This window comes from Anguilla rostrata, chromosome 2 (assembly GCF_018555375.3).
Source record: "Anguilla rostrata isolate EN2019 chromosome 2, ASM1855537v3, whole genome shotgun sequence".
In the NCBI taxonomy this organism is placed as follows: domain Eukaryota; kingdom Metazoa; phylum Chordata; class Actinopteri; order Anguilliformes; family Anguillidae; genus Anguilla; species Anguilla rostrata.
Genome location: NC_057934.1, coordinates 29,571,666 through 29,599,615, shown reverse-complemented (window position 1 = coordinate 29,599,615; position 27,950 = coordinate 29,571,666). Strand labels below are relative to the sequence as shown.

The window sequence follows — 27,950 nt, the reverse complement described above, 5'->3', positions numbered from 1 at the left end:
CGTAACAGAAAATATTCTTAGCATAGCATTCACTTACGCAATCACACTCTGTTAGCAGACAAATACGATGCACCTAACGAAACGTGTTCAACCATATTTCGTAATTTCTTGGAAAATACTATTATTATTGAGGACTTCTGAACATAGCTAAGCCATATGTTTGCTGATAGACCTAGCTGACATCGTTTTCTGGAGCAAAACAGAAGCGAATAGAACAATATCATTGATACTGTCTCTGTCTCTATCTACTGAACATAGAGGAGATTTCATCATTGCTATGTAAGTATTACCGTTCAAAATATTTCGGTTATATACGTTATTTTTGAAATTGAGTATCTTTAAATAGGTTAGTGGTGTTATATAATGTAAATATTTCACACTGTAATGTAAGCGTTAGACGGAAGTGTAATAGTTTTTGTGAAGCATGCAACAGTGATGACGTCAGAGCTGGAACATTGCCAAAACGTGGTGGACGGGTGAAAATTGTTTTCATGTTGTCTCATCCCCATACAAGAAAACATACGAGAGTACAGAGTATAGAAATACACACAAGTTAATTATTACACATTTAGGTACTGTACCGCATTGTGTGACAATGTTTTTGTATTATTTTTTAAATCTGATAGCAATGTTTCATCTTAAACCCTCATAAGGGGCTCATTTATATGCTTTATAATGGACAAAAAGCATTTTATTCAATTTTGGAGAGATTTTGGATATGTTTCTGGACACCTAGCTATTTTAGACCACTGTACTGACTGAAAGCTTGTAATTCCCATTTGAAAATTATGCAACAGTGATTTTCTTGAGTCAAAACAGTTGATTTGTAGTGAAATACATGGATATGTTATGATTTACAGCAATGCATAATTTAGACATTTTGGATAGATTTGGAGATGCTGGGTACACTGCTTAGTTTTTGCTTCATACATCTATAGTAGTTCTACATATCCACCCTTAGATTTTATGAACTTGTGGTCAAGAAGTTTTTGACCTAGCACATGTATAGTTTAACCTCCTGCATATATTCAATCTCGCAGTATTTCATTGCAAACTTAAAAAGTGCAAATTTATTTTGGATTTTTTGTCAAAACAATTGCATTTGTGGCACTTTATTTCTTCCTAATCTGTGTTAGTATTGTAAATTGTACAAATGTCTTGCTTCATTTAAGCCATTTTTCAAGTCTCTGTGGTGTTCACGTCTGGAGTTATAAAGCTTTAAATAGGGTACCCCCTAAATGGGCAAGGATTGGCTAAATTTGGCTTGTGCCTTAAGAGGTTTAATAAATCATGTAATGTTACAATGTATCGAACGTTACATTCATGCTACTAGTTTAACATTACCTACACACTGCTTAAGTTAATATAAAAAGAATGTACTTACCGACGAGATGAAGTGATAACACAGTTTGTAATGAGGTTGGTCAGCCTACTAAAGAAATGGTGCCTTGCTAGGTACCGTTAGCTTGTGATAGTTGGAAGCATCAAGTGTTGAACGTCACTATGTACAATGAGGGTAAAGAACAGACCTGCTGTTTTCCTATAGTGCGTTCATGTTTTAACCAACAGATGTCGCTGGTGAGCTTTCCAACCAAGCCGCCCCACTGTAACTGTAGTTTAAAAAACATCTTAAATACGTTTTAAAAATATATATATAATAATCCCCGATGCTTAGGCCCGGCGGCCCGCCGGGCTTGCAATACACTGGCGGAAACCCTGTATGCTATAAAGCATCTGTGCATAATGCACAGGTAATAAAGGTTTTTATAAAGTTCATATTGCAGCATGTCTTTAACTGGGTTATAAAGTCAGCAGTTCAAACGGAGCTCAATGAATAAGGAAGATAAAAACATAAAACAAAGTCTTAACAGGCCTTGCTACATAAAATGGCTTCAACACATCAATGAGGACTTCCCTGAAGCCGTCCAACAAAGAAGGAAAGAACTACTCCCAGCAATGAAGGCAGCTTGAGAAAGAGGTGACATTGCATACTTGAGATATGACAAACTTATTGTCCATCCACCCAGGGGCGTGTCCAGGGAGTGGAATCTGATTGGCCACCCCAGGTGCCACCCCATTATCGTAAACTATGATTGCCTATCTGCCCAGTCAGAGGCGGGACTTAGTTTAAACCGTTTGACGAGTAAACCAAACTTCCGTGTATAAGCGCAATTCAGTCTTAAACCCGACAGGCAGTAATGCGCTAGAGTAGTGTCTAGCCTACCAAAAACCCAGAGAAGATGATCTTGCATTGATTTGGAGCGGAGCAGCAGCTGAGCAGCAGCCAACTACACACGTGTGTATCTCATGAAGAAGTCTCCTCGTCAGATTCCCGGCTGTCTAGCTACTTGTCGCATGTCTTTCCTGAAAGATGTGAGTATACTTTTTCAGTGTTTTCCATTAATGACCTAGACTGTGGTGGCCCGCCATTGGTCTAATTTGTCCCGCCACAGTTTCATGATGAACCAAAAATATTTTTACACTTTTTTGCATTTGTGATGCCTGGGTACCTTCCAAAATAGCTGTGCGCACAACACCTGTTGATTAACGGCGTTGTCGCCCTTTTTAGCACAGTGTGGCTTGATTGACAATTCATTTATTCAGTATAAGAGCATAAGCTTTCTAACGATGTATAACATGTCTAATTTTGCTTTTGGAATAGCGTTTTTTAGGTCAGCATAACCAAAATGTTTTCTTATCATCGCATTCACGTGATAGCAGTAAAACAAAGACGCTGTTAACAAAACCTTGTCAATGATTTTTCGAAATTTCTTGGAAAATATTATTATTATTGAGGACTTCTGAGCATAACTAAGCCATATGTTTGCTGATAGACCTAGCTGACATCGTTTTCTGGAGCAAAACAGAAGCGAATAGAACAGTATCGCTTTACTGTCTCCATCTACTGAACATAGATAAGATTTCATCATTGCTAGAATTACTGCTGAAAATATTTCGGTTATATACGTTATTTTTGAAATGGAGTATCTTTAAATAGGTTAGTGGTGTTATATAATGTGGATATTTCACACTGTAATGTAAGCGTTAGTGGTGTTATAGTTTTTGTGAAACATCGAATGGTGATGACGTGAGAGTTAGAACATTGCCAAAACGTGGTTGACGGTTGAAAATTGTTTTCATATTGTCCTATCCCCATACAAGAAAACATACAAGAGTTAATTAATACACATTTAGGTTTTTTAATCCGATAGCAATGTTTCATCTTAAACCTTCATAAGGGGCTCATTTATATGCTTTATAATGGACAAAAAGCATTTTATTCATTTTTGGAGAGGTACAATACAAATGTCAACTATAAAAGGCAATGAGAGTTGATGAATACCATGTCCGCTACCTATAAGATAAATCATAAATCGGTATTAAAGGCCCCCACGCAAGAAATATGGACTTTTGTGTTTATGTGTTGACCAATGTGTTTATGATTAAATTGTTTACTAGAGCACAAAATTGTTTACAAGAGCACAAAGTTCTTAATAGATCTAGCCTCTTAATTTTGTGCTCAACGTGCACCAGATTGATGCATTTAACCTTAAAATGTACAAAATTTTCTCCCGGGAGACCATGCCCCCAGATCCCCCTAGAGGGTCCCAGGTACACCGATCATAGTCTCAAAAAATCATGTGGGAAACACTGATGTTGTATGGTGCCACTTTGTTGTGTTGTGTTGTGACTGGTAGGTCTATTTATCTTTTAAATTAAACTTTAAACACAGGAATGTAAGACACTGTAATGTTAGCAATTAAAGTAGATATGGGTAGTGTGTAGTGGAGACAAAAATAGTAAATTAATGCTATTCTGACGTGTGCATGCGTGCGTGTGTGCTCGTACTTCATGCCACCCCTGCATAAGTCAGTGCCCCACTTGGGCCACCCCAGTCAAAAAAGTCTGGACACGCCACTGCATCCACCTACCCAAAACCCACCACAACAAAGAAATGCCAATGCTCAGAGTTTGGCTCATTAGTCACCACCATTAGGCATTTATACAGTACTTTGATTACTTAACCTCACATCTATAGCACATTATTCTTAACACATACTATGGACTACAACAAAATCTGATTTTGAAGGCCAGATCTTTAAGCCCTTTGATTCCTCTACAATTGACTCTTACAATTTTGATGCTGACCCAGACCTAAAATTTTTTCATCATTTTTTCATCATTTGATGCCTCTAACCTCTGTAGTTTTTATAATGAAACCAGTTTAATGACTTGACATGTGTTTCTATGCCCCCTAATATATTCTCTACTTTTCATTTGAATATAAGAAGTCTTTCCAGCAACTATGACAAATTCATTCATTATTTATCTTCACTCAAACATTATTTTTCTGTTATTGCTTTATCAGAAACATGGCTTACAGAGGACTCTAGAGAAATCTTTAAATTACCTAAATACAATTCGGTTCACTACGTAAGAGAGAATAGATCTGGAGGTGGAGTATCTCTGTTTATTCATGGTGACTATGATTTCAAAATTAGGGATGATCTCTCTCTGAAGTCAGATAGGGCAATAGGTGGAATCCGTTTCTTTTTTTTAGAGCTCTCTGGTGTCTCTGGCAGAAAGAATGTTATTGTTGGTGTTATTTATCGCCCACCTCACTCTGTCATCAAAGATTTTAATGAAAGTTTGTCCAGTTCTCTTGACCTGATAAACAATGAGGATGAACTCTGTTACATTTTAGGAGATTTCAATATTAACCTCTTTAAAAATAAATTAGATACTGGGGATTTTCTTAATATTCTTTATTCTAGTTACTTTTTCCCTCTTATTCATAAATCTACACGAGTTAATAAGAATTCTGCAACTTTGATAACATCTTAACTAGGCTAACTCTTTGAGTGAAGGAATGAAATCTGGGGTCATGTATTCAGATTGTCAGATCATTTTCCTATATTCCAGTACTCTTTAATCAAGGTTAATAGAGCTAAACATAAAGAAAATAATGCACAAAAGAATTATGAGCAAGTCAAATATTTCTAAGTTTAAAGACATGCTTGCCAGTATTTCATGGGACGATCTATATGAGGAAAATAATGCTGATTTTGCATATCAAAATTTTATGAAAGTTATTAGCTTTAGTTTTAATGAATGTTTTCCAATTGGCAGCCCTACCAAGAAATACAGTCAAGACTTCAATAAGCCTTGGTTTACAGTTGATTTACTGAAGCTGTTGAGGAAAAAGAATAAACTGTACAGAAAATATGTCTCAAATCCTACTCCTCTTACCCATGGTGTTTATAAATCCTATAGAAATAAATATATTCATTCCATCAGATCTGCAAAAAAGAAATATTTAGTGAAAAATTGAAGAATATTATTGTTCTGTACAGCCCTCCAGGTCCACTCGGCTCATTTCTGGACGAGCTGGACACTCTCCTGAGCTCCCTCCCTGAGGATGGCACTCCTGCTATTCTACTGGGAGACTTCAACCTCCCACCAGAAACCTCCCAACTGTCCAGGGTTGCCTCACTCCTCCATTCTTTCGCCCTATCCCTGTCCTCCTCCCCCCCCACACACAAGGCTGGTAACCAACTAGACCTTGTATTCACCAGAGGCTGCTCCATTCCCCAACTTGCAGTGACTCCCCTCCATGTCTCGGACCACTTCTTTCTTTCTTTCTTTCTCCCTCTCCTATTCACTCCCCCTCAATTCATCCAATAGCTCACGCACAGTAACTTTCAGGAGAAATCTCCCTACTCTGTCACAATCCTCCCTCGTCTCCACTGCTCTGTCTACACTTCCCCCTCCTGCGTCTTTCTCTAACCTGCCAGCTGACCTTGCCACCTCCACCCTCAACTCCTGCCTCTCTCAGTCCCTCGACTCACTTTGTCCTCTTATCTCCAAACCAGCACGCTCCTCACCCCCCTGCCCATGGCTGACCGAGTCACTACGCTCCAGCAGAACATCACTGCGGGCTGCAGAGAGGAAGTGGAGAAAATCCCGATCCTCTGATGACCTGACCGCATACCATACCCTGCTGGCGACTTTTACATCTGCCCTCACGTCTGCAAAAGCCTCTTTTTTCCAATCCAAGATCAGCGCATGTGTCTCTAATCCACGTAAACTATTCTCCGCCTTCTCTTCCCTCCTCATTCCTCCTCCACCCCCACCTCCCTCTTCTCTCTTCGCAGATGACTTTCTGGCCGCCTTTGAAGGAAAGGTGGCTACAATCCGGAACTCCTTCACCCATCCAGTGAGCCCCCCAACCCCCCAGGACAACCCCACAGCCACACTGACCTCCTTTGAAATGCTGGAGGACTCCGATGTATTACAACTCATCACCTCTCATCGCGCAACCACCTGTCCACTTGACCCCATCCCATCTAAAGTTCTCCAATCTATCTCCAGCGAGCTCCTTCTCTATCTGTCTTCCATTGTTAATTCCTCTCTCTCCTCTGGTCATGTTCCCTCTGTTTTTAAGATGGCTCATGTTACCCCACTACTCAAAAAACCCACCTTAGACCCCTCCGATGTAACAAATTATCGACCCGTATCCCTTCTACCCTTTCTGTCCAAAACCCTTGAACGAGCAGTTCTTAAACAATTAACCTCTTTTCTCCATCAGAACAACCTGCTAGACCCTCACCAGTCTGGCTTCCGATCCGGGCACTCAACAGAGACTGCACTACTAGCTGTGACGGAGGCACTTGCCACTGCAAGAGCCTCACGCCTTTCCTCTGTCCTGATCCTTCTTGACCTGTCTGCAGCTTTTGACACGGTCAACCATAAAATACTCCTCTCCACCTTGGCTGGGATGGGAATTGCCGGGACTGCCCTGTCTTGGTTCGCTTCCTATCTTGCAGATAGGACCTACCAGGTCACCTGGAAGGGGTCTGCCTCTGCCTCTCATCCACTTGTTACGGGAGTGCCGCAGGGATCTGTACTGGGTCCTCTGCTGTTCTCCTTATACACCAGATCTCTTGGTTCAGTCATTAATTCACATGGTTTTTCCTATCATTGTTATGCAGATGACACACAACTCTTCTTTTCTTTGCCCCCCTCGGCCACACAGATCAATGATAAGATCTCTTCCTGCCTGGCTGACATCTCCACCTGGATGGCCAGCCACCATCTGAAGCTCAACCTCAACAAAACTGAGCTGCTCTTCTTCCCGTACAAGACCTCCTTGCTTCGTGAACTCTCAATCACGGTTGATGGCACCACAGTGACTGCCTCTCACTCTGCAAAGAGCCTGGGGGTGGTCCTGGATGACCAGCTGGACCTCAAGGAGCACATCAAGGCAACATCACGGTCCTGCAGATTCCTCCTATACAACATCAGGAGGATTCGACCATACCTGACGACGCACTCCACCCAGCTGCTCGTCCAGGCTACGGTGACCTCTCGCCTTGATTACTGCAACTCTCTCCTTGAAAACCTGCCAGCTTGTGCCATACAGCCACTACAGATGATTCAGAATGCCGCTGCCCGACTCATCTACAACCTCCCCAAATTCTCCCATGTCACTCCTCTGCTGCGATCACTTCACTGGCTACCAGTCGCTGCCAGGATCCGATTCAAAGCCCTGACCCTTGCCTACACTGCCGCCAACAGGACAGCCCCCATCTACTTGCAGGACATGACTCAATTCTATGTGCCTGCTCGACCACTCCGCTCTGCGGCAGCAGGGCGTCTTGCAACCCCTCCCACCCGCCCAAAGGGATCACAGAGCTTCTCCACCCTAGCTCCCCAGTGGTGGAACGAACTCCCCGTCCCTCTCCGAACCTCCCCCTCACTATCCATCTTCCGCCGTGGCCTGAAGACTCATCTCTTCAGACTATACCTAGAATAACCACCACCACGTTGTATATATTTTAAAAAAACAAAAAAAAAAAAAACCCTTTTCCTATCACTTGTTACATGTTGCCCCTTCCCTGCACTTCTTGGTAAATTGTATTTGTCCTAATACTGTAGCTTATTCTTCTGCCTAGTTTGGCTTTGCAGATGTCAGACCAGGATAGTGTTCTTTGTTCTCGGCTAGAAATAGCTTTACAAAATAAGTAATTGTACCTTACTGAACCCGTGTTCAGCAGTTGTCTACGATCATGAAAATGCACTTTTTGTACGTCGCTTTGGATAAAAGCGTCTGCTAAATGAATGTAATGTAAAAGAGGTGTTCAAAAGATACTAAAACTACATGGAAAGTAATAAATCAGTTGTTGCAAAGAGAAGAGACTACCCCAGAGCTACCTTCAGTCTTTTTGGATGGAGAAAATTCTCTCAACAATCCATTTGATATAGCTCAAATTTAATTAATTTTTTGTTAATATTGGTTATGAATTAGCCTAGCTAACAAAATTTCTGCTTGTCAAGGTAATTCACTGGATTTTATTCCAAGAAATATTCCTATTATCTCTGCTTTTAAGCCCCCTGATATCCAAGAAATAAGTGACATACTTGATTAACTAAAAACATCTTCAGCTGGTCATGACAATATTTCTGCATTCTTTGTCAAACAGGTGAAACAGTCAATATTGCAGCTACTTGCTTATATCTTTTCTTTGTCTTTGGAAACAGGCGTTGTGCTAGAGGATTTAAAAGTTACCAAAGTTATTCCTCTGTTTAAGGCAGATTATCCATGTTGTTTTAATAACTATAGACCCATATCTATTTTGCCATGTTTTTCAAAAATATTAGAAAAAATTATATACAAAAAGATTATTTTTCATTTAGATTCTAATTCAATTCTTTACAAACATCAATATGGTTTCTGAAAAAATCACTCTACTTATATGGCTCTGCTTCACCTGATTGACAAAGTTACCTCTGCACTTGATAATAATGAATTTACTTGTAGTATTTTCATAGACTTTTCAAAAGCTTTTGATACAGTCAACCATCATATTTTATTGGAAAAGTTGCATAAATATGGTTTTCACAATACTAAGTACAAATGGTTAAAAAATTATGTCTCCAACAGAAGACAGTTTGTTTGTGTTAAAGGTTGCTATTCCAACAAGGCCAGTCTACTTTGTGGGGTTCCACAGGGGTCCATTCTTGGACCACTATTATTCCTTATCTATATTAATGATCTGTCTAATGTCTCAAATATCCTTTCTCCAATAATATTTGCAGATGACACAACCCTAGTTCTCTCTCATTCAAATTTCAATTCACTGATAAAGGACGCTAATGCTGGTTTAACTGCCTACACTACATGGTTCAGATTAAATAAATTATCTTTGAATATAAAAAAATCTAACTATTTTCAGTGGCAAAAAATCATACTCAAAGGATTTATCTAAAATTACAATGGAGTCTGTTGAGTTGCCTCAAGTGTCAACTACAAGATTCTTGGGAATTATTGTTGATGAGAGTTTGAGTTGGAGAGAACATACTGACTGGGTTAGCAGAAAAATACATAAATCTATTAGTATAATAAGGAGGTTTAGTCATCTTGTCACCTCAAAATGTCTCCTTACTCTTTATTACAGTTTAATTTATCCCTATCTTTCATATTGTAATATAGTTTGGGCGAGTACTTTTCGTACTCGCCCAAACGTACTCCAGAAACGTTTCGTCATCAATATTCTCAAATATGTGTTTTTATATACAAGATACATTCAAGTGAAGGAAATATTCCTGAGCAGTTCCAGACTTACTTCAAAGCAAATTCACAGGTTCATTCTTACTCAAATCTTCATCCTCCTAAATTTCTCACTTGCAGAGGTCAATTTTCGATAAGATTTCGGGGTACCAAATTATGGAATGGCTTTTCCCACCTGGCAAAAAACTGTTCCTCTATAAAATTTTACAAAAGTTGCTTAAAAGACCAGTTAACTGCTGTTTTGTAACTGCTTTTTCCCATGTATTGTTGTCCATGTATCCATATTTTATTTGTTTCACTCATAGTGACATGTATCACACGCACACACACTCAGCACACACTCACATTTTCTGCTTTTATTTTGATATTATTATTGTTATATTTGTTGTTATTTATATTTTGATATTAGTTTGCCATCACTTTTATGCAGTTATATTATTTTTTGAATGTGAAGCTTATGTTTTTATAACATTGTGAAATTTTAACATTATTTAGGTGGAGGCTTCAAATAAGCCCACTGGTTTTCTGCCTCTCCCTGCACTGTATATTATGTTATTTGTCATTTGTGTATTTTTTAAATTGTACAAAAATAATAAAACTAAACTAAAACTAAAACTAATTGGTTTCAACAAGAGTCCAATGCCGGAGTGGGTACATAGCATTGCAATGCAGAAATGTTAGCATGTCCACAAGCTTTGAGCTAAGCATGCCTCTCTTTTTTCCTTAAGCTTAATACATTAGAGGTTTGGATTGTTATCATTTGCTTTCACTTTTTAATTCTTCATTATCTACAAATAGTTACTTTTAGTTGGCATGTGTCCGCACTTTCACCAATTAGGAGCCTGATTCAAACTCAGCCTATAATTTGATCAGTTAAAATACTTTTACTTCTCTTATTTAAATAGTTTGCAATATACTACAATCTGAATATGGGACTTTTATTCTTCGTGGCATGCATAGCGATTTTTGACAATGTGGCTTAGGGCAAATAATCCCTCTAAACATGAAGAGAACCGAAGTAAGAAAAATTAATAACTTTTAAAAATTCTGGGATTGCAATTGTGGATGGAACAAAAAAAAACAGCATGCACTGTGGTACCCATTTTGGACCGAGTTTAAGAAAGATTGTTGCAGTTAACAGTTTCAGATGTAAAGGCTAATTGCTGCTCTATATCACTACGTCGCTACTAAAATAAATGGACATTGGGGATGCATTAAAAGAATGAAAGGGAAATATAACTGATAAACTATATAAACAGTTTTGCCATTAATGGCATGGTGCATCAGTAAGAAGGCACAAAAACGGTCCATGGATAAGAAAGGGAATGCTAGTAAGCTATCGAGTTAACTATCATTCTAATGTGCTATTAAGACTGTAAACAAACTGAATGCGCACCAGTACCACCCACCGGTTTCGTGGCGCCTTCATGCAATTCAACCAGGAAAGATTTCAAAACTAAACTAAAGCACTGAAGCTAAACTCGCTTAATTTGTGATTAACGTTTGTTGAAAAGCAGGCGATGACTCGCTTGTTTGCTGCCACTCCATCTCCACCATCTTTCAAGTGTGTTTTTATTCTCTCGAGAAAGTAACGTTGTGACTACGCAGTCAACTTGCAAGACCTGTTTTCTATCTTGACAGGCAAGATTTTGGTCTACTACGCCCTAGACAGAATACACCATTTTGGAACACAGCCCAACTAAACGTTTTTAAAAAGTAAACCTAACTAATCGATAACGAAATTTGTTGCAAACTAATTTTTATTGTTGGTTTTGTCAACGTCATCGATTTGTTGTTGCAGCCCTATTTTGCACCACTGTATATTGTCATTACTACTAGACACGCTGAACAATAAACTGCATTCATTTTAACCTGGCATTCCTCTTTGACTCTTACCACTCCACACCCAGCAGTATTAAGGTCCTAGCATAGGCCAGAACTTAGGATATCTCCACTCCATAAACACTCTACACACTACTGTTGTAGCAGGAAACACAATTGTATTTATGCAGGCTACGCAAACCAAACATGTCTGCATCTACCAAGTTAGATAGCAATTCATATAAAGCCACACTACTGGCAGATAGCAGCCTCCGGGCTATTCATAACTGTTAGCACAGAGGAAATGTTGAAACATTATTTTTGATAACTGAGATAACATTAAATTAATCCCATACCAATAGCACCAGGTAAAGGCTAATTTATGCTTCAGCGACAAAGTGTCGTACTACAAAGTGTCGGCCGGTAGAACTTTGTCGCACAACGTTTTGCATTTATATTTCAGCGACAGTGCGCGTTGGTATAATAGCAACCAGATGCCAAGCCCAGCAGAGGTTTGTTTAGGCTACAAAAATGGCAGCGCCACTAATGTTGTCGTAAAGTTTCTCTCAACTGTGAAAACTGCCTGACTTGTTTACATTTTGGACAGATGTGGCTAGTGGCTAAATCTATCGCTGTTCCATCACAGCACTTTCGACACAAGCAATATCTGAAGCGCTATCCTAAAAATTGTCAGGCAGTTTTCAAGATCGGGAAAAATTTAATGAAAGCGTCCCCACGGCAACCATTTTGCCTTCGTTTCAACCATCCAATCACAGCTGCACGACACTTAAGACGGCGTCTGCAACCTTACAAAAATCAGCAGGTAGGCAACACCCGTCGCCAACCCTCTAAAAGTGTCGGCTTGACGTCAAAACTGTTGAATTTGCATAATTTTTGTCCCGCGACACGTCGCACAACACTTTGTCTCCGAAGCATAAATTAGCCGTAAGACTACACACGTTCCTTCACCACACATATACTTCCGCTGTTTGGTGTATCCGAGGGGTTCCTTACAGCAGCATTGGCTAAAACGCAGGAACAGCGATGCAACACGCAGATAGCATATGGAAGGTATCTGGAGAAAATAAGGATAGGGCCATTGTCCTGAAGTACAGGTTGTTGAAAGAAAAAATGCAAAGGCAAAAATACACAAATACTGTAATGAAATGGCAAGTGGCAGTGCTTTTAATTTTAAGGACATTAGAGGAGCGGACTGAGTGAGACTACAGGTCTGATGATGATGAATTGGAAGTCAGACAGGGAAATACGGTAGCTCCTTTGTTAAACGTGGATGAGAAAGGAAGTGATAATGGAACTTTAGATGAGGAGCTGGAATGGCATGCAGGGGGGACAGAATGTAGTACATCTATAGTCGATTTATTTTATTCTATTTGCCGAAGGGTGGTTTCCAGGATGCTAGATCACCAAAATGTTTTGTCTAAATGTAAAGTACTGTCCTGCGGACATCATTTCTGATATCAAAATTTCCTTTTTTGCCAAATGTGGTGAGAATCGGGTAAACATTTGAGAAGTTCGAGAAAGGCCATCATTTTTCAAAGTTCAAATTTTGCAGGTGGCACTGTAGCACCACATACAGTGCCAGTTGCATGCCTGTCATTATCATAAAGCAATAGTGAACATGCCTGCCAAAGTTCATGAGTACGGGGAAGAGGTGAAAATGTAGGGAGAAGCTGAAGAAAAAATAATAAGAAGAATTCTAGCAAAAACAATAATGGTCCTACGCACCTTTGGTGCTTGGGCCTCTAAATATATGCAAATTTCCGTATGCCGGGAAGGTCGTTCAGGCGGCAGCGCCAAATGAAACCCTAAACCACTGTAACATCAGTGACAACAGGCACTCAAAGCCTCAAAGCTTGCAATGTACAACATGTTGTACCAAAACTTTAAAGAAATTAAAATAGATCCACGTTAAGAGTTTTATTTTTGCAATGCAATTTGAGCATGCTCTATTTATAACAACGTTCTGTTCAATTAGAAAAGGGGAAAAAAGCTCTTTTTTTACTTCAAGGACTTGTTACTGTTGCTACTGTAGGGCATGTTATTTTAACTAATTCCCATGGCTGCCCATGAGATCTATTGATAAATTTAATAATTTAATCTTTTTTTTAAAAAAACTGCAATTTCTTACAGTTTAAAAAACTTTTAAACTTTTTTCTTTTTCCATGGTTTTCAATGACTTTGCCATGACTGCTCCACGACATTCAGGCAATATTTTCTTTTTCTATGACAAACAGCCAGCCTTACTGATCAGTAATCCCTTAGAATTCACCAAAACCGATCATTCACAGCTGCTCTTTTAAAATTTTCTGCCGGGGGGTGGGGAGGGGGGGTGCCCTACAGGGATGCAGTTATGCATTTCGACCCCCAAAACTTACAGTTACACCCTTGCGATAATCCGTGAAGCAATTAAGTCAATTCTACAGTATGCTCATTGATTAACCCACACCATTTTTGCCTATATGTGCACATTGAACAGAGAAAGAAAATTCTGAAAAACCATTTATGTGGTTACAAGGTATAAGTAACACCACTGACAAAAAGGATGGAGCAATGATTCTTTGAGTTGATGTATAACATTTTTTAATACATTGAGGAGGCATTTTTGTGGATCCATTATGTTTACAGGCTAATATTATACCCTAAGTCTTGAGTGACAAAAATGAATTGCATTTCAAGACATACTGCAATTCCAAACACTACTATTCCTGTAGAATGACTCCTTACAATGTGTTAATCCTTCAGCTATACCCCCCCCCCCCCCCCCCCCCCCCTTCAATAAATATAAAATATTATTCGAATTTTAACATTTTGCCACATGTTTCTTTTTATAGCCTACATCTTAATGTATTGTGCTTGTCTCTTGAAGATGTTCCAGAACTTAAAATTCAAAATATGTAGCTAAATATAGGGACACAACGCATCAAGTAGACAGTGGTCGTAAAGCCGGACCGACCACAGTCGCTGCCATGCAGTCATCACCTAACCCCTATTTTAAGACAGGAAAAAACCCTTGAAACATGTTTTTGAAATCATAGTTTTATTCTTGGTCAAATGAGCTCAGTATTCAGGCAAGTGCATTTGAACCCTTAATGCCAATCACCAGGGAAAGGTATCCTTACTGCAACTTTACTATCACACAGGTCAGTTTCATTTTTGGCTCAGAGTAACAAGCATTTCAATTTTTTTGTTAGAAAATTGGTATTTTTACTGAAAAGAAAAGAAAGAAACCAATAATTTTTAACCAATAAGTGTTTATATTGAGAAACAAAAATGAAATGTTAAAACAATTTCTCAAAACCATTGCTACACTAATAGCAGTGTTTAGAGACATCACAAGTGCAGCTGATCACAGAGTGTAGGGGATGGAAATCAAAAGGACAGGTTCTCAATCAATAATCTTTTACCAGATTTTCTTACATTAGTTCACTAGCGGTAAAGCATGTTGAAATGGCCCGTAAAAAATATATATATTTTGACATTCGAGGCAATGAGAAATTTACTGATATTAAGAGACAAACATTAAAAACACGAAGACTACAAAAACATACAGAAATCAGACATGTTTCTTAGTGTGTGCAAAGCACATTTCGTATCGAGTTAGCATGCTTTGGTAACGGCTAGAATAAGAAACATCGCAGGCCTTGCTAGACGCAATTTGCGCACAACAAATATTCGCGAACCAATGAACACTGTAAACACAAGAAACATATTTATCAGAGTGTAGGGACTTAAAAGCTTCAACATTCGCCGCCGGTTTAACGTCGTTTTAAACGCAAGATGTGTGTTGTATGTTATAGACTACTGTTAACCTTGGCTCAGCTAGTTCTAGAACTCTCAGCACTTTAACGTATACGGTTAGGTTATATAGCACTAGCTTTAATTAGTGTAGACTAATTGGATAAAACATGAAGAATAATTTGTTCAAAGTTGGAACCTGTTAGACTAACAGTTTTGTGCAGCTCATTTTATAGGTGTCTAGCGTTTACTCCCCTTACCAAGTTCTTGTCCTGGGTGACAGCAAGCCTATGTTAGCTTGTTTCTTGAACTCGTGCTAATTAGCTAGCTACATTATATTGGCGAGGTAACTTACTCTAGCTTCCGAATACCTGAGTATTTTCAGCACTAGGTAGGTAGCCACCGCCAGCCATTGCATTTCTAAAACCGTCTATGATTTCATTAATAGCTACTCTATGGGCTACCTGCGATGCAACTAGTGTAACTCTGTCATATATCCAGAACGAATAACGTTAAATGATGATGAATACTACACTGTGGACATAACGTTTACTTAGCTGGCTAGCTAAGTACCCTTAGTGCAATGTAATTTACTGCGTCCGAGTAGATAGTCTAAGCCATAACGTTATAAGGGAGCGAATTGGATAACCTGCTTGCTAGCTAGCCGACTAGGTTATCCAAATAAAGAAAACCGTGACTATTTTGCTCCCTTATACATTAGCCATGGCTTATCTACTCGGACACAGTAAATTACCGAGCTAGCTAGTGCCAAACACTACATTGCATAACAAAATCAACGCCATGAAAGTGCCTACTGTGTAGTTTTATCGGTCTAATGTACTAAGTATGTTACCTCCACTGCGGCCTCCAGCTTGCCCTCGAAGGTGAAGTCGATGAGGTCCGGCTTCAGACATAACCCGTACTTAACGGGGTACACGTCAGTGGGCAGCCGCACAAAGGGCCTTCTCTCCGGCATGGTATCTGAATGATGACTGGCAGCGCTTACGAATACGGTCCTATGTGGCTAAACCTTAGACGACGTTAGCCAAACTAGCTAGCTTGCTAGCTAGGTTAGCTGTACTCAAAAGTTCAGCAAATTTGGCTTCGAGAACAAAACTTTGTCTCAGGGGATTACGTCTGGAATGACTGCCGATATGTACGGCCCAACACACGCAACATAAAATCCAAAGAACTACAGCTAGTTAGCTAGCCTAGCTACCTCGCCTCCTCCCTTCTCTAAATACACAGAAAAGCGTAGCTAGCCTGCTAATTAAGGTTACGTGAGCTCTTGAGGAAATAGACGTCTACACGTAGAACTATGGAAGGCGAAATAAGTCATATTTCATATAGTAAAACGCTTTCTCTCAAAAAATACGACGTATTTAAAATAAAAAAAGTAAATTAGTCTAGGACAATTCCATAAAATAAGGCTATACGTTATACAGATAAAAATATTACGCAAAACGCAGTGCAATTTCCGTCGCGTTATTAAAATTAAGTTCAGTCTCTTAAGAACAATTATTATTGTAATCGATTACTATTATTAATAATGACCATTTATTGTACATTATATAGGCTATATATGTTTTTCAACTTTATTTGCCTCTAATAATAAAAATAAACACACTAAAACATCAGTTGAGAAGGACAAAGACATGACATAAACCCAGACAAGCAAGCACACTCTCCAATGCGCATACTTCCCTAATTGGGATAAGTATCCACTCTAAGGCTGACAATGTGTACAATGTATTCAACAGAAAGGTGCTCAAATTAGACTAAACAAAATGTAAGTCCTTCATAAAATGCAAATATTTTATGAACAGCACGGGTAACTATACCTCTGTCCCCCTAGGAGCCCCCACAGACACAATTATAAGTAAAATAATTATAAAATAAAAAAGTTTATTATATTTATATTTTATTATATATTACAATTTATGATTGCATATTGCATTTTTATGTGCTGGAATGCACTGAGAGCACTATCCTTAAAGACGTCAATGAGACTATACACCCCTTTTCCACTCCACTGTCAGCTCCCCAGGAAATAATGGCACATAGAAATAGTATTTCAGTTGCATTTCTTTCTACACGATCAGTTGAATGATGATTGGGAAAATTCTTATTTGCAATTTTATAATCTCAACAAAAATATACATTAGAGAGCTATGGAATTTGATAAATGACACATTTAAATTTGACTAGTGATTGATGACTAATAGACCATAAGATCTGTAATACAATCTGTAAATTTAACTTTATAATAATATTTTTATTTATTTTCTCATTAATTGTTCATTTTTAGTTGCATTTATTTTGGGGTTCATGGTGTGCATATGAGGCACATGTGTTTGACATATTTTATTTTTAATGGAAATTTTTAAAAGGGTGAAAGGACCAGCAAGGGGGAAGTGTTATTTAACCCCTTAAACCCCACTTTAAACCCTTTTTTAAAAACCGTTCCAAGTGTCACCAAACCTCTCCAAATTGGAATATTGTGTATATCTTTTTCTCCAGCCATATTCCACTTCCAGAAGTTAATTCTATTGAGTTTGGTATCATTCTCTCTTTTTGACTAAGCCCAGTATTTGAGTCAAATGATGTCCTTTTAGAGAGCTTCTATGTACAGAATGTGTTCATAATGGTTACTTATCACACAGACTAAATTCACAAAAGCCGCATTTCCACCGCAGGAACTTTCCCCAGGAACTAGGAACCTTTTGAGGAACTCAGTGCGTTTCCACCGCAGGGACCAGGGTAAGTTCCGGGGACATTATTTTACCCCCCAAAAAGTCCCTGCTCGGGGGGTAGTACTTTCCAAAAGTACAGGAACTTTGGGGGTGGGGCTTGCAGTGCTGAACATTTCTGATTGGTCGAGTACTCGCAGCATTTTATTTCAACCGCCATTTTCTGCAGCCGCAAACCAGTTTGTTTTTTGTTCATTGTGCTTCGACACACGTGTGACTTTATGGGAGGATTTTAATCACAATGCTCGTCTTCATCCGTGGTCACACAAAAACAACAAACTAAAATAACAAACAAAGTTAGTTTGCCAAATAGCTTTTAAATGGCGGACTAACGCCTGTTACACACCGGACGCGGAGCGGATCTGCTTCACATTCGCACCCATGGTAATGAATGAGTCTATTAAATTCATTTTTCATTTCATTGAGTCTTTACTTCACTCTAGTGTGTTTCTTTTGCACCTCTGCACCTTGAACTAATGCACTTGTTGTACGTCGCTCTGGATAAGAGCGTCTGCTAAATGCCTGTAATGTAATGTAATGTAATGTAATATTCACACAGCCCGCGGATTGCGTGCCTGGTCACGGATGTGAAGCTTTCTTTTCCACCTCGGCTATATTTTTTCTGCCATGTGCAAAGCAGATAAACTGTTTGACTAGATTGGCCAATTGGAGAGCAGTTGTTATGGGGTCTAGTTAGATTGATGCCATCGGCAATCTATTACTTTGTTGTTATTTACATGACCCCGGATGTAGAAAGTGTGTTTGTTCCCTATTACATGGCTTGAACCTGACACACGCGTCTGCAATCATTTATGCTGTATATCACAGGCAAACATGGTGTCAGAAGTTTTTGAACTCACATTCATGGATTTATATGTTAGCTGAGTGGGTAGGCTACATCGGATTTGAGTAGTTCTCATTATTACTGAAGCTGAGTCGACAAGTAACGTTACGGCGTGTGCACATCACTCCCTAACGTTAGCTAGCATGGTGGCTAATATTCCACCCCCTTCACCAATAAGCTTCACAGGCAACTGGAGCATCAATTGGGGCTGATGGAGCTCCTGGCGCTGATGGAGCGCTGCCGTGAGGTCAAGCTGCGGCTAGGCTTAAAGAAGCTGCAGTTCAAGGTAGCCGAAGTCCAGTTTCACGGCCACATTCTCTCCCATTCCAACAAAATTTTTTAAAGATGTTTTTGCTCGTTTATGTGATAATGTGCTGAAAAAAATAAATTGTTCTTTAGAGACTGGTAACTTCCCTGATGCTCTAAAGACTACTGTAGTGAGACCATTACTTAAGAAAAATAATCTGGACTGCTCTATTCTCAGTAATTTTTGACCTATATCAAATCTCCCTTTCCTAGGTAAAATACTAGAAAAAGTGGTCTTTAACCAATTAAATAGTTTCCTAAATGAAAACGGTATTCATGATGATTTCCAGTCTGGTTCTCGCTCAAATTATAGCACAGAGGCCGCATTGGTGAAGGTAGTTAATGACCTCAGACAGAGTATTGATGATAATAATATATCAGTTCTTATTATTTTAGACTTGAGTGCTGCATTTGACACCATAGACCATGAAACACTAATGCACCGCCTTTAGAATTGGGTTGGTCTCTAAGAAAAACGGTGCTCAAATGGTTTCAGTCATATTTGACAGGGAGGAAATTTTATGTTTGTGTAGGTGACCAGTGTAGGTGTAGATGTCTCAAAGAAGGCTGAGATTACTTGTGGAGTTCCACAGGGATCGACACTTGGACCTCTACTTTTCACTCTGTGTATGCTCCCCTTAGGCAAAATTATTGGCAAACATGGTGTAAAATTCCATACCTATGCAGATAATAGAGTTATATATGTCTGTAGGGCCAGATGACGACAATGTTTTTAATCCATTGGTTAACTGTCTGTCAGACATCACTAGCTGGATGTCCAAAAACTTCCTGAAATTGAATGAGGAAAAAACAGAGGTTCTTCCTGTAGGTCCAAGCATTCAGAGGGAAAAACTTGTAAATAAATTTGGCCCTCTTGGGATAAAATCTAAACCAAAAGTAAAGAACTTGGGGGTCATTTTTGATTCTGATCTGAGCTTTAATTCACACAAACTGCATTCTTTCATTTAAGAAACATTTCCAGAGTAAGACCTTTTCTCTTGCAGTCAAATTCTGAAAAACTAATACATGCATTTATCACAAGCAGACTTGATTATTGCAATGCTCTTTTTGCTGGACTTCCAAAAAAGTCAATTAATAGACTACAGCTTGTTCAAAACGCAGCTGCAAGAATACTGACCAGGACAAACATGAGAGCTCACATTTCCCCTGTCCTTGCTACATTGCATTGGCTACCTGTGTCATGGGAACGGGGGGGTTAGGACCCAAATGCAGAGTGTACAAAACTCAAGCGTCAAAGGAAAATCCAAAAAGACTTTAATCACAGAAAGTAACAAAAAAAACAGGAAACCAAGGCAAGGCCTCACAGGGCAACTCTCAAAAACACAAAAATAAAACTTCAAAACGCAAAACAAAGAAAATCCAAAAATCCAAAAATCCAAAAACACATAAAAAACAGAGCGTGGGCAGAAACACACAGGGAGCTCTCTCAGGCAGAAACACACAGGGCAGAACACAATCAGAAACACACAATGATCCAGCACCTGAGTCAGGGAAGAAAATAACTTAAATAGACAAGACACTAACGAGACACAGGAGGGCACAATGCACAATCAAACCACAGAGAGGGAAGAGAAAACGAGACATAACCAAAAAACAATAATTGGATAAATGAAAACAATAGTACAATTAAATAGGGAAAGGAACTTTTAGACAGACACAGAACCATGACAACCTATGGCTTTTAGAGTTGATTTTAAAGTTATTTTACTTGTTTTTAAAGAACTAAATGGCTTTGCACCTAAATACATCAGCGATTGCTTATCTAAATATGTCCCAAATCGAGCCTTAAGATCCTCTAGTGCTGGTCTGCTCAAGATTCCAAAACATAAAAGAAGTGGAGAGCTAGCCTTTTGTTTTTATGCCCCAAAGATGTGGAACACTGTTCCAGAACATATCAGATTCGCACCGTCAGTTGACAGTTTTAAAACAGCTGAAAACGCACCAATTTAGGATGGATTTTAGTTAGTACATTTGTTTTATTATCGGTTTCATGTATTTAAAAAAAAATGTTTTATTGTTTTTATATGCATCTTATTATTCTCCTATTTTATGTACAATGCCTTGTATAATTGTGTTATGTTTATTGTATATATTTTCCACTGCCTTATTTTTTCTGTTTTCCATTTCTTTTAATTTGAAAATGCTTTTCTGTGAAGTACTTTGGGCTGCAAACCATTGTATGAAAAGTGCTATATAAATAAAGTGATTATTATTATTATTATGTCTCATCCGCTGGACTGAAGCCTGACCCAGAGAAGGTGAGGGCCATCATCAATATGCCCAATCCAACAGACGCAAAAGGCGTGCAACGTCTCATCGGCTTTGTCAACTATTTGGCCAAATTCATGCCACACCTATCGAGTGTCTGTGAGCCGTTGCAACGCTTGCTAGACAAGGAAACCCCCTGGCACTGCCTGCCCAAGCACGAGGCGGAAGTTCATGAACTCAAGTCTCTGGCTACAACCATGCCTGTCCTGCGCAACTATGATGTGACCAGGCCAATCACAGTCCAGAGTGACTCATGCAGAAAGGCCAGCCCATCGCGTTTGCTTAGAGAGCTCTTACCCCCACAGAATATAACTATGCACAAATTGAGAAAGAGTGTCTCAGCATTGTCTTCGCCTGTCAGAGGTTTCACCACTACTTATATGGCCGCGAACTGATCTGAGCAGAGACAGACCATAAGCCTCTGATTTCTATCTTCAGCAAACCTCTCCTCAACGCACCCAAGAGGCTTCAGAGCATGCTCATGACCTTACAGAGCTGCAGTCTGACGGTCGTTTACAAACCAGGGCCTGAAATGTTCATCAGCGACACGCTCAGCAGAGCAACAGCAGGAGGCACCGGCAGAGGAACGGCACGCTATCTACTCCCTGCAGTAAGAGAAAGAGGACGTACAGCACATGAACCAGGCAGACTACTTAAATGTAAGCGACCAGCGCTTAGAACAAATCAGGCTGCACACTGACCGGAATGAATGTCTGCAGGCACTGAAGTCCACAGTTCTCATAGGCTGGCCAGATGGGAGAGAAGAAGCGCCTCTCATTACCAGAGAATACTGGCCCTATCGGGATGAGGTCAGTGTACAGAACGGCATTCTATTCCGGGGGCAGAAAGTCATCATCCCGAAATCACTACGGCCAGAGATGCTTACACGCATACATTCGAGTCACAGGGGAGGAGACGCATGCTACCTGCAAGCTCGAGAGACATTGTACTGGCCCAACATGCAAGCAGAAATAAAGGACTTTGAGTGCACCTGCACAACATGCAACAAGTATGCTCACAAACAGCGAAAGGAGACCATGCTCTCACATGACCTGCCTACCAGGCCATGGAAGATTGTGAGCATGGACCACAATAGTGGTTCTCCTTATAGTCGACCACTATTCATATTTTGGGGAGGTTTAGCTCCTCTCTGACTTATCCGCAGAGACAGTCGCCAGGCGATGTAAGGCACAGTTCCCATGACATGGCCAGCCAGACAAGGTCATCACAGACAATGGCCCACAATTTACCTCTCACTTCACACGTCATGCCTCTGAATGGGAGTTTGAGCATGTGACCTCCTCTCCAAGGCACCCGAAAGCAAACGGCAAGGTAGAGTCGGCTGTCACGATCGCAAAGAATCTAATACGCAAGGCCAGGCATGACAGTGTCGACCCCTGGAAGGCCATACTACACGGGAGAAATACTTCCACCGAAAACATAGACAGCAGCCCGGCGCAACGCCTCATGTCTCGTCGACTGAAAACCTCCATTCCAGTGACAAACAAACTCCTTGAACCAGTCGTCATGGTGGGGGTCAGTGAAAAGTCTTTCTACGACCGGTCCGCCCGGGACCTGCCAAAGCTGGAGGTAGGGGAAACTGTACAAATGAAGACCCTGCCTGGTGATAACACTGGTCTCTGGAGGGTCGGGACCTGCCTCTGCAGGGTTGCACCGAGATCTTACCTGGTGGACGTCAACGGCTCCCTCTATCGACACAACAGGGTTGACCTCAGAGTGGCCGAGCCAACTGCTACTCAGGCCTGCGAAGAGAACGAACCGAAGCCAATACATGTTCCAGATAGTAGTGCTGCAGAGGCTCCCCCAATTGTGGCTGAGATAAGCTCTTTCAGGTCCACACCAAGGACCTCACCTAGTCCAGTTGGTGCCGCACCCTCAGATGGACACACATATACTATGGCTGGATGGCTGTCTAAGTCGCCTGAGAGACTCACTTTGTAACATGGACTATGTATGGCTGTTGCCATTGAAAAAAGAAAAAGGAGAAAAGGAAGAGAACCAGACGGAATATGGAAAAAACAGAAGTTAACAGACTGTTGTTACGTTCTGATACAGAAAAAACCTTATTTTACTAACGAGTTATATTGTGACATGTTGCACTATGTTCTGGCACTATGTTCTAATGTTTGGTGTTTACTTTGGAAAAGGAGAATGTTACGGAGTCTAGTTAGATCGATGCCATCGGCAATCTATTACTTTGTTGTTATACACATGACCGTAGGAAGTGGTTGCAGAAAATCTTCTTCTGGTAAACAAAACAGTGCTTCTGACAGCAATGAATAAATGTATGTTAATGCAGTTGGCTAACTAACCTTAGGTAAATATGATGTTGATAGCTAGCAAATATGCTGTGCTTTTTGCAGTTCTATAAATTGATTGTGCTTCCAACGCACAACGTGAGCCAGGAGGCTAAACATAAGATTCAGTTTTTAATTGTTATATCATAATTGGTATTAGCTAGCACTCTAACAAAAGATGTTACTTAGCAGTAAACATCTTATATATCCCATGTTAGGCTGGATTCACACCAGATTAGGCAATGCAGCAAAAACAGCAGTCTCTCCTTTCATTTGAATGGAGGTAGTGCGTTTAGGCTGCGGGAGTGGGGACCGCATGGGGTGCAGAAAAAAAACGCAGCGGCCTGCGGGAAGAAAGTAGAACCAGAATCAACTTTTGCCGTAACGCAACCAGAGTCACGCTGCTGTGGCCAATCACATAAGTTGTTTAAATGACCATGTAGCATTCCTCTGTTTACCGAGCAACTGTCAGAGGAATTACTGACACGATTCATTTCCTAAGATTTGATTTTATGATCGTCATCGTGATTTGACAGTGCCTGGTAATGGGATGAGTACCGAAACAATAGTTACTAGCTAAATATCAATTCCGAACGTCGGAAATAATCTGTATCAAAAAGATTAGCTATTTAGCAGTTCTTGCATGCTAGTTTATTGTACCTAGAACTATGGAGTTCATGAACCAAATGATGATACTCTCCTAGTTGTGTCCTCACTTGGTTTATTTCATGTACCCAGCTTCGACGTCTGTGTCTGGCTTGCAGTCTACGCTGCAAAATAACGATAGCAAGAAGCTTCCTTCGGTTTGTGTTTGTGTCCATTTGTATGAGTTAGCGGACAAGAAATGGAGGGGGGGGGGGTTAAAGTTCACAACATGACGTCACACAAATGGGCCAAATAGTGACATGCCCACACCTCCGCACAACCCTGCGGCAAGGTGCCGCATTGCCTGATCTGGTGTGAATCCAGCCTTGCTTGCCAACCGAAATGTCTAAATCACAGCGGAGAAAAGCACAGCTGATATGAACACCAAAGGGGTGAAAAAACGCTGCGCAAGCGCTCCGCGTACCTACAACCTAACCAGGGCAAAACTCGTATTTTGTTTTTACTCATCCTGCTTATGAGCGGCGTGTCAGAAGCATAGAGCAGAGAGCACAGAACGACAACCTGCCGTTTATAAGACATCACACCGAGAGTCAACAAAAAGTTTGCAATACCAGCATTGAAAAAACAATGAACAGGCAGACCACGGAGCAACTATAGCTAACAGTGTTTTTTAATGTGAACCTAACAGCTATTAACACAGATACAAATTAACAGCTAGCACTCGAAACTATGCCTGTAACAGTGTAGCTAACGTTAACTCCGGCTAAACTCACCAGCCTAATTCCCACGGGTGATTAACATCAAAACATCTAACAATCTTAACATGTAATCCTACGCTCACAAAACAATACAAAATAACTGCCTTACGTTATTCCTAAACTCACAGTTAGCTTACCAAACAACATTAGCTAATGTGTACATACAAATCAGAAGTCATTAGTCAGCGGACTAATTTGCCTAATCTTCGCGGGTCTTTATACCGTGGCGGAAACGCAGACAACAATGGGCTGAAGGATCCTTTTAAGCCGCGTTTCCACCGCAGGAACTTTACCCTGGAACTAGGAACCTTTTGAGGAACTCAGTGCGTTTCCACCGCAGGAACTAGGGTCTAAATTTAGTTCTGGGGGCTTTATTTTACCCCCCAAAAAGTTCCTGCTCGGGGGTAGTACTTTCCGAAAGTACAGGAACCTTTTGGGTGGAGCTTGCAGCGCTGAACATTTCTGATTGGTCGAGTACTCGCAGCATTTTTGTGTGTTCATTTTCAGCCGCCATGTTTAAAAATATGCAGCCGCAAACCAATTTATTTTCATAATAACTTCAAATCAAACTTGTATGTTATGCGGCGCAGTAGCCTAGTTTTGGTTATAGCCTGCCAACATCTTGGAATTATAACGTGTGCTCTTCTGTTCTTTTCTTGCTTTAGTATTCGTTTTATAAAATGATAAGCATTCGTGCTGGGACAGCATATTACGTACCAAAACATTCATTACATTACATTACAGGCATTTGGCATTCAAACGGATTAATTCGGTTGCTGAATATTTTCTTCCGGATTTTCTTTGTTAGCCCGTTGTAATTGACTCAAAACGTTTGATACAGTTATGTGAGGTATGCGGTAGTTCTGCGTAATTCACATTGGTGATACAGTAAAAGCAAACTGGAAATCACCTTCCGCACTTTTTGTCAGGGTAAAATAACAGGTTAATTCTAGTAATCGTCCCTTTAGCTTTTTCAGACGGCCGTAATTTTACTCTGCCATTCTTCAATTCCACAAAAAGACCAGGAAGACTATGGACTAATTTATGGTGCATGGTTCGCATCTGGAGGGCACACTTCGCTGCTCGGCTAGCAGTAACGTCGAAGGAAAGCAAACGGTGGCTGTACCACTACTAATTTAAATTTTCACGCAAGTCCGAGTTTTCGTTCTATTCTTGTCATTTTGCGATTAGCCTATATGGAATTGACGATGAGAAAGTAATCAAACAGCAAATTGTTTACAACGTGTGCATGTTTTCTGCTGTTGTTGCCAGTTATACATATAAATGTGAATGCATTCTGTCACTTCGGATGTCAAGACATGAAAGCGAATGTTCGCATAAAAACATAATGAATGTGTTTGAGAGGATATATAAAACAGTTACAATCTGACTATTGGCCTGTTATTTCCTATTTGTTGCATAACAACGGTCCAAGTTCAACTACCAACGACAGTTTTGCTTGACAACGGTAAAATATGCCCAAACGGCTGCAGAAGAATATTTCAATTCCAGGTGATTAAATCGATAAAAAAAATAAATACAAAAGTAACCATATATAATCATTGTTGGTAACCCGTTGTATATAAGTGGAATAAACCCCACTGGGCTGTCCCGGTTATTAGAAAATAACGTAGGCTACTTCGGTGGTAGTATGGGGTTACAGAAGAAATCATAGGACAGATGGACCGACTACATCGTCGCTTTTTCATACGTCAGTGGGCTAATTTGACTAATCTTCGCGGGACTTTAGACCGCGGTGGAAACGCAGACAACCATGGGCTGAGGGAACCTTTTAGTTCCTTAAAAATTAGTTCCTGGGACTAAAACTTTGGGGTACTTTGGGTGGAAACGCGGCTTTAGAAACAATCAAACCATCTGGTTTTACCTTGCTGTGTGCCCTGACCTGCACTCAGCTAACACGGTGCCGTAAAATAGGCTAGTAGGCTGCTGTAATTTGCACATGGAAACTGAGAGAGTAGCAATATGCAAACAGCCCCTGTTTATTAGTTATCAAAGCTTACAGTGGAATTTCACAAGGACATGTGAAGTGAGGAAACTCCTGTCTTTCAACAACAGCCTCACTCACAGACACACATACACACACGTGCGTATATGAGCAGGCAGTGCCTCTACAATAACAGTTGATTTGACTGCGCTGACCTCTCACCTTAGACTTGTCCAGTGTGGTAAGAAACTGCCAGAAGTTTCCTCCAACTGGTGTAGCTCATAGCATCAAAGATGTACACACGCCTCCTGATCCCAACAGGGTGAGAGTCCACAAAGAAGAAAATTACAAAAATATAAACCATTTACGATAATATAGTGCACTTTATCACTACTGAAGTGACATTTATGCAAGCGTTTGCCGATAAATAAACGAAGCTCCAATAAACAATTGATAAAGCCTGCGTTAAAGTTCCTACGTTATGCAAAAATGCAAAGTGAAAGCAACTGCGCACACAGCAGAATTGCAAAGCCATAATTTCATAATTCAAAATTCATTTTTATTCTCATAAATCTACACACAATACCCCATAATGACATAGTGAAAAAAGGTTTTTAGTAATTTTTGCAAAAAAAAGGGGGTGGATATGCAGCTAGATACAGGAGCTGCTGTGACTTTAGTATCAGAGATAATCTACAAAGAGTCACTGTCTCACCTACCCCTTGAGGAAAGCCACATGCAACTGTCTACCTTTACTGGAGAAAATATCCCCCTGTTAGGGCAAGTAGTTGTGAATACAAAATATGAGCAGTAAACAGCAAAGCTACCCCTGGTGATTGTGAAGGAAGATCGCCCAGCCCTACTAGGCCATAACTGGTTGGACAAAATTAGACTGAAATGGAATAACATATTCTCTGTGGGAGCAACAGGTGGTGCTAGTGATGCTACAGAGGCACAAGGCTGCGTTCAAGGAAGGCCCCAACACC

At 40.2% G+C, this 27,950-nt stretch overlaps 1 protein-coding gene across 2 annotated transcripts in view; it reads right to left on the bottom strand.

Moving 5' to 3' along the window:
* npepps (aminopeptidase puromycin sensitive) overlaps positions 1 to 16,428 on the bottom strand; it is a 130,104-nt gene extending 113,676 nt beyond the window's left edge. For both annotated transcript variants that reach the window (XM_064321485.1, XM_064321486.1), the window contains exon 1: positions 16,002 to 16,428. In XM_064321485.1, the coding sequence (XP_064177555.1) occupies positions 16,002 to 16,124 (123 nt within the window). In that variant the 5' untranslated portion in view covers positions 16,125 to 16,428. The remainder of the gene's footprint in view (positions 1 to 16,001) is intronic.
* Positions 16,429 to 27,950: the final 11,522 nt, after the last annotated feature.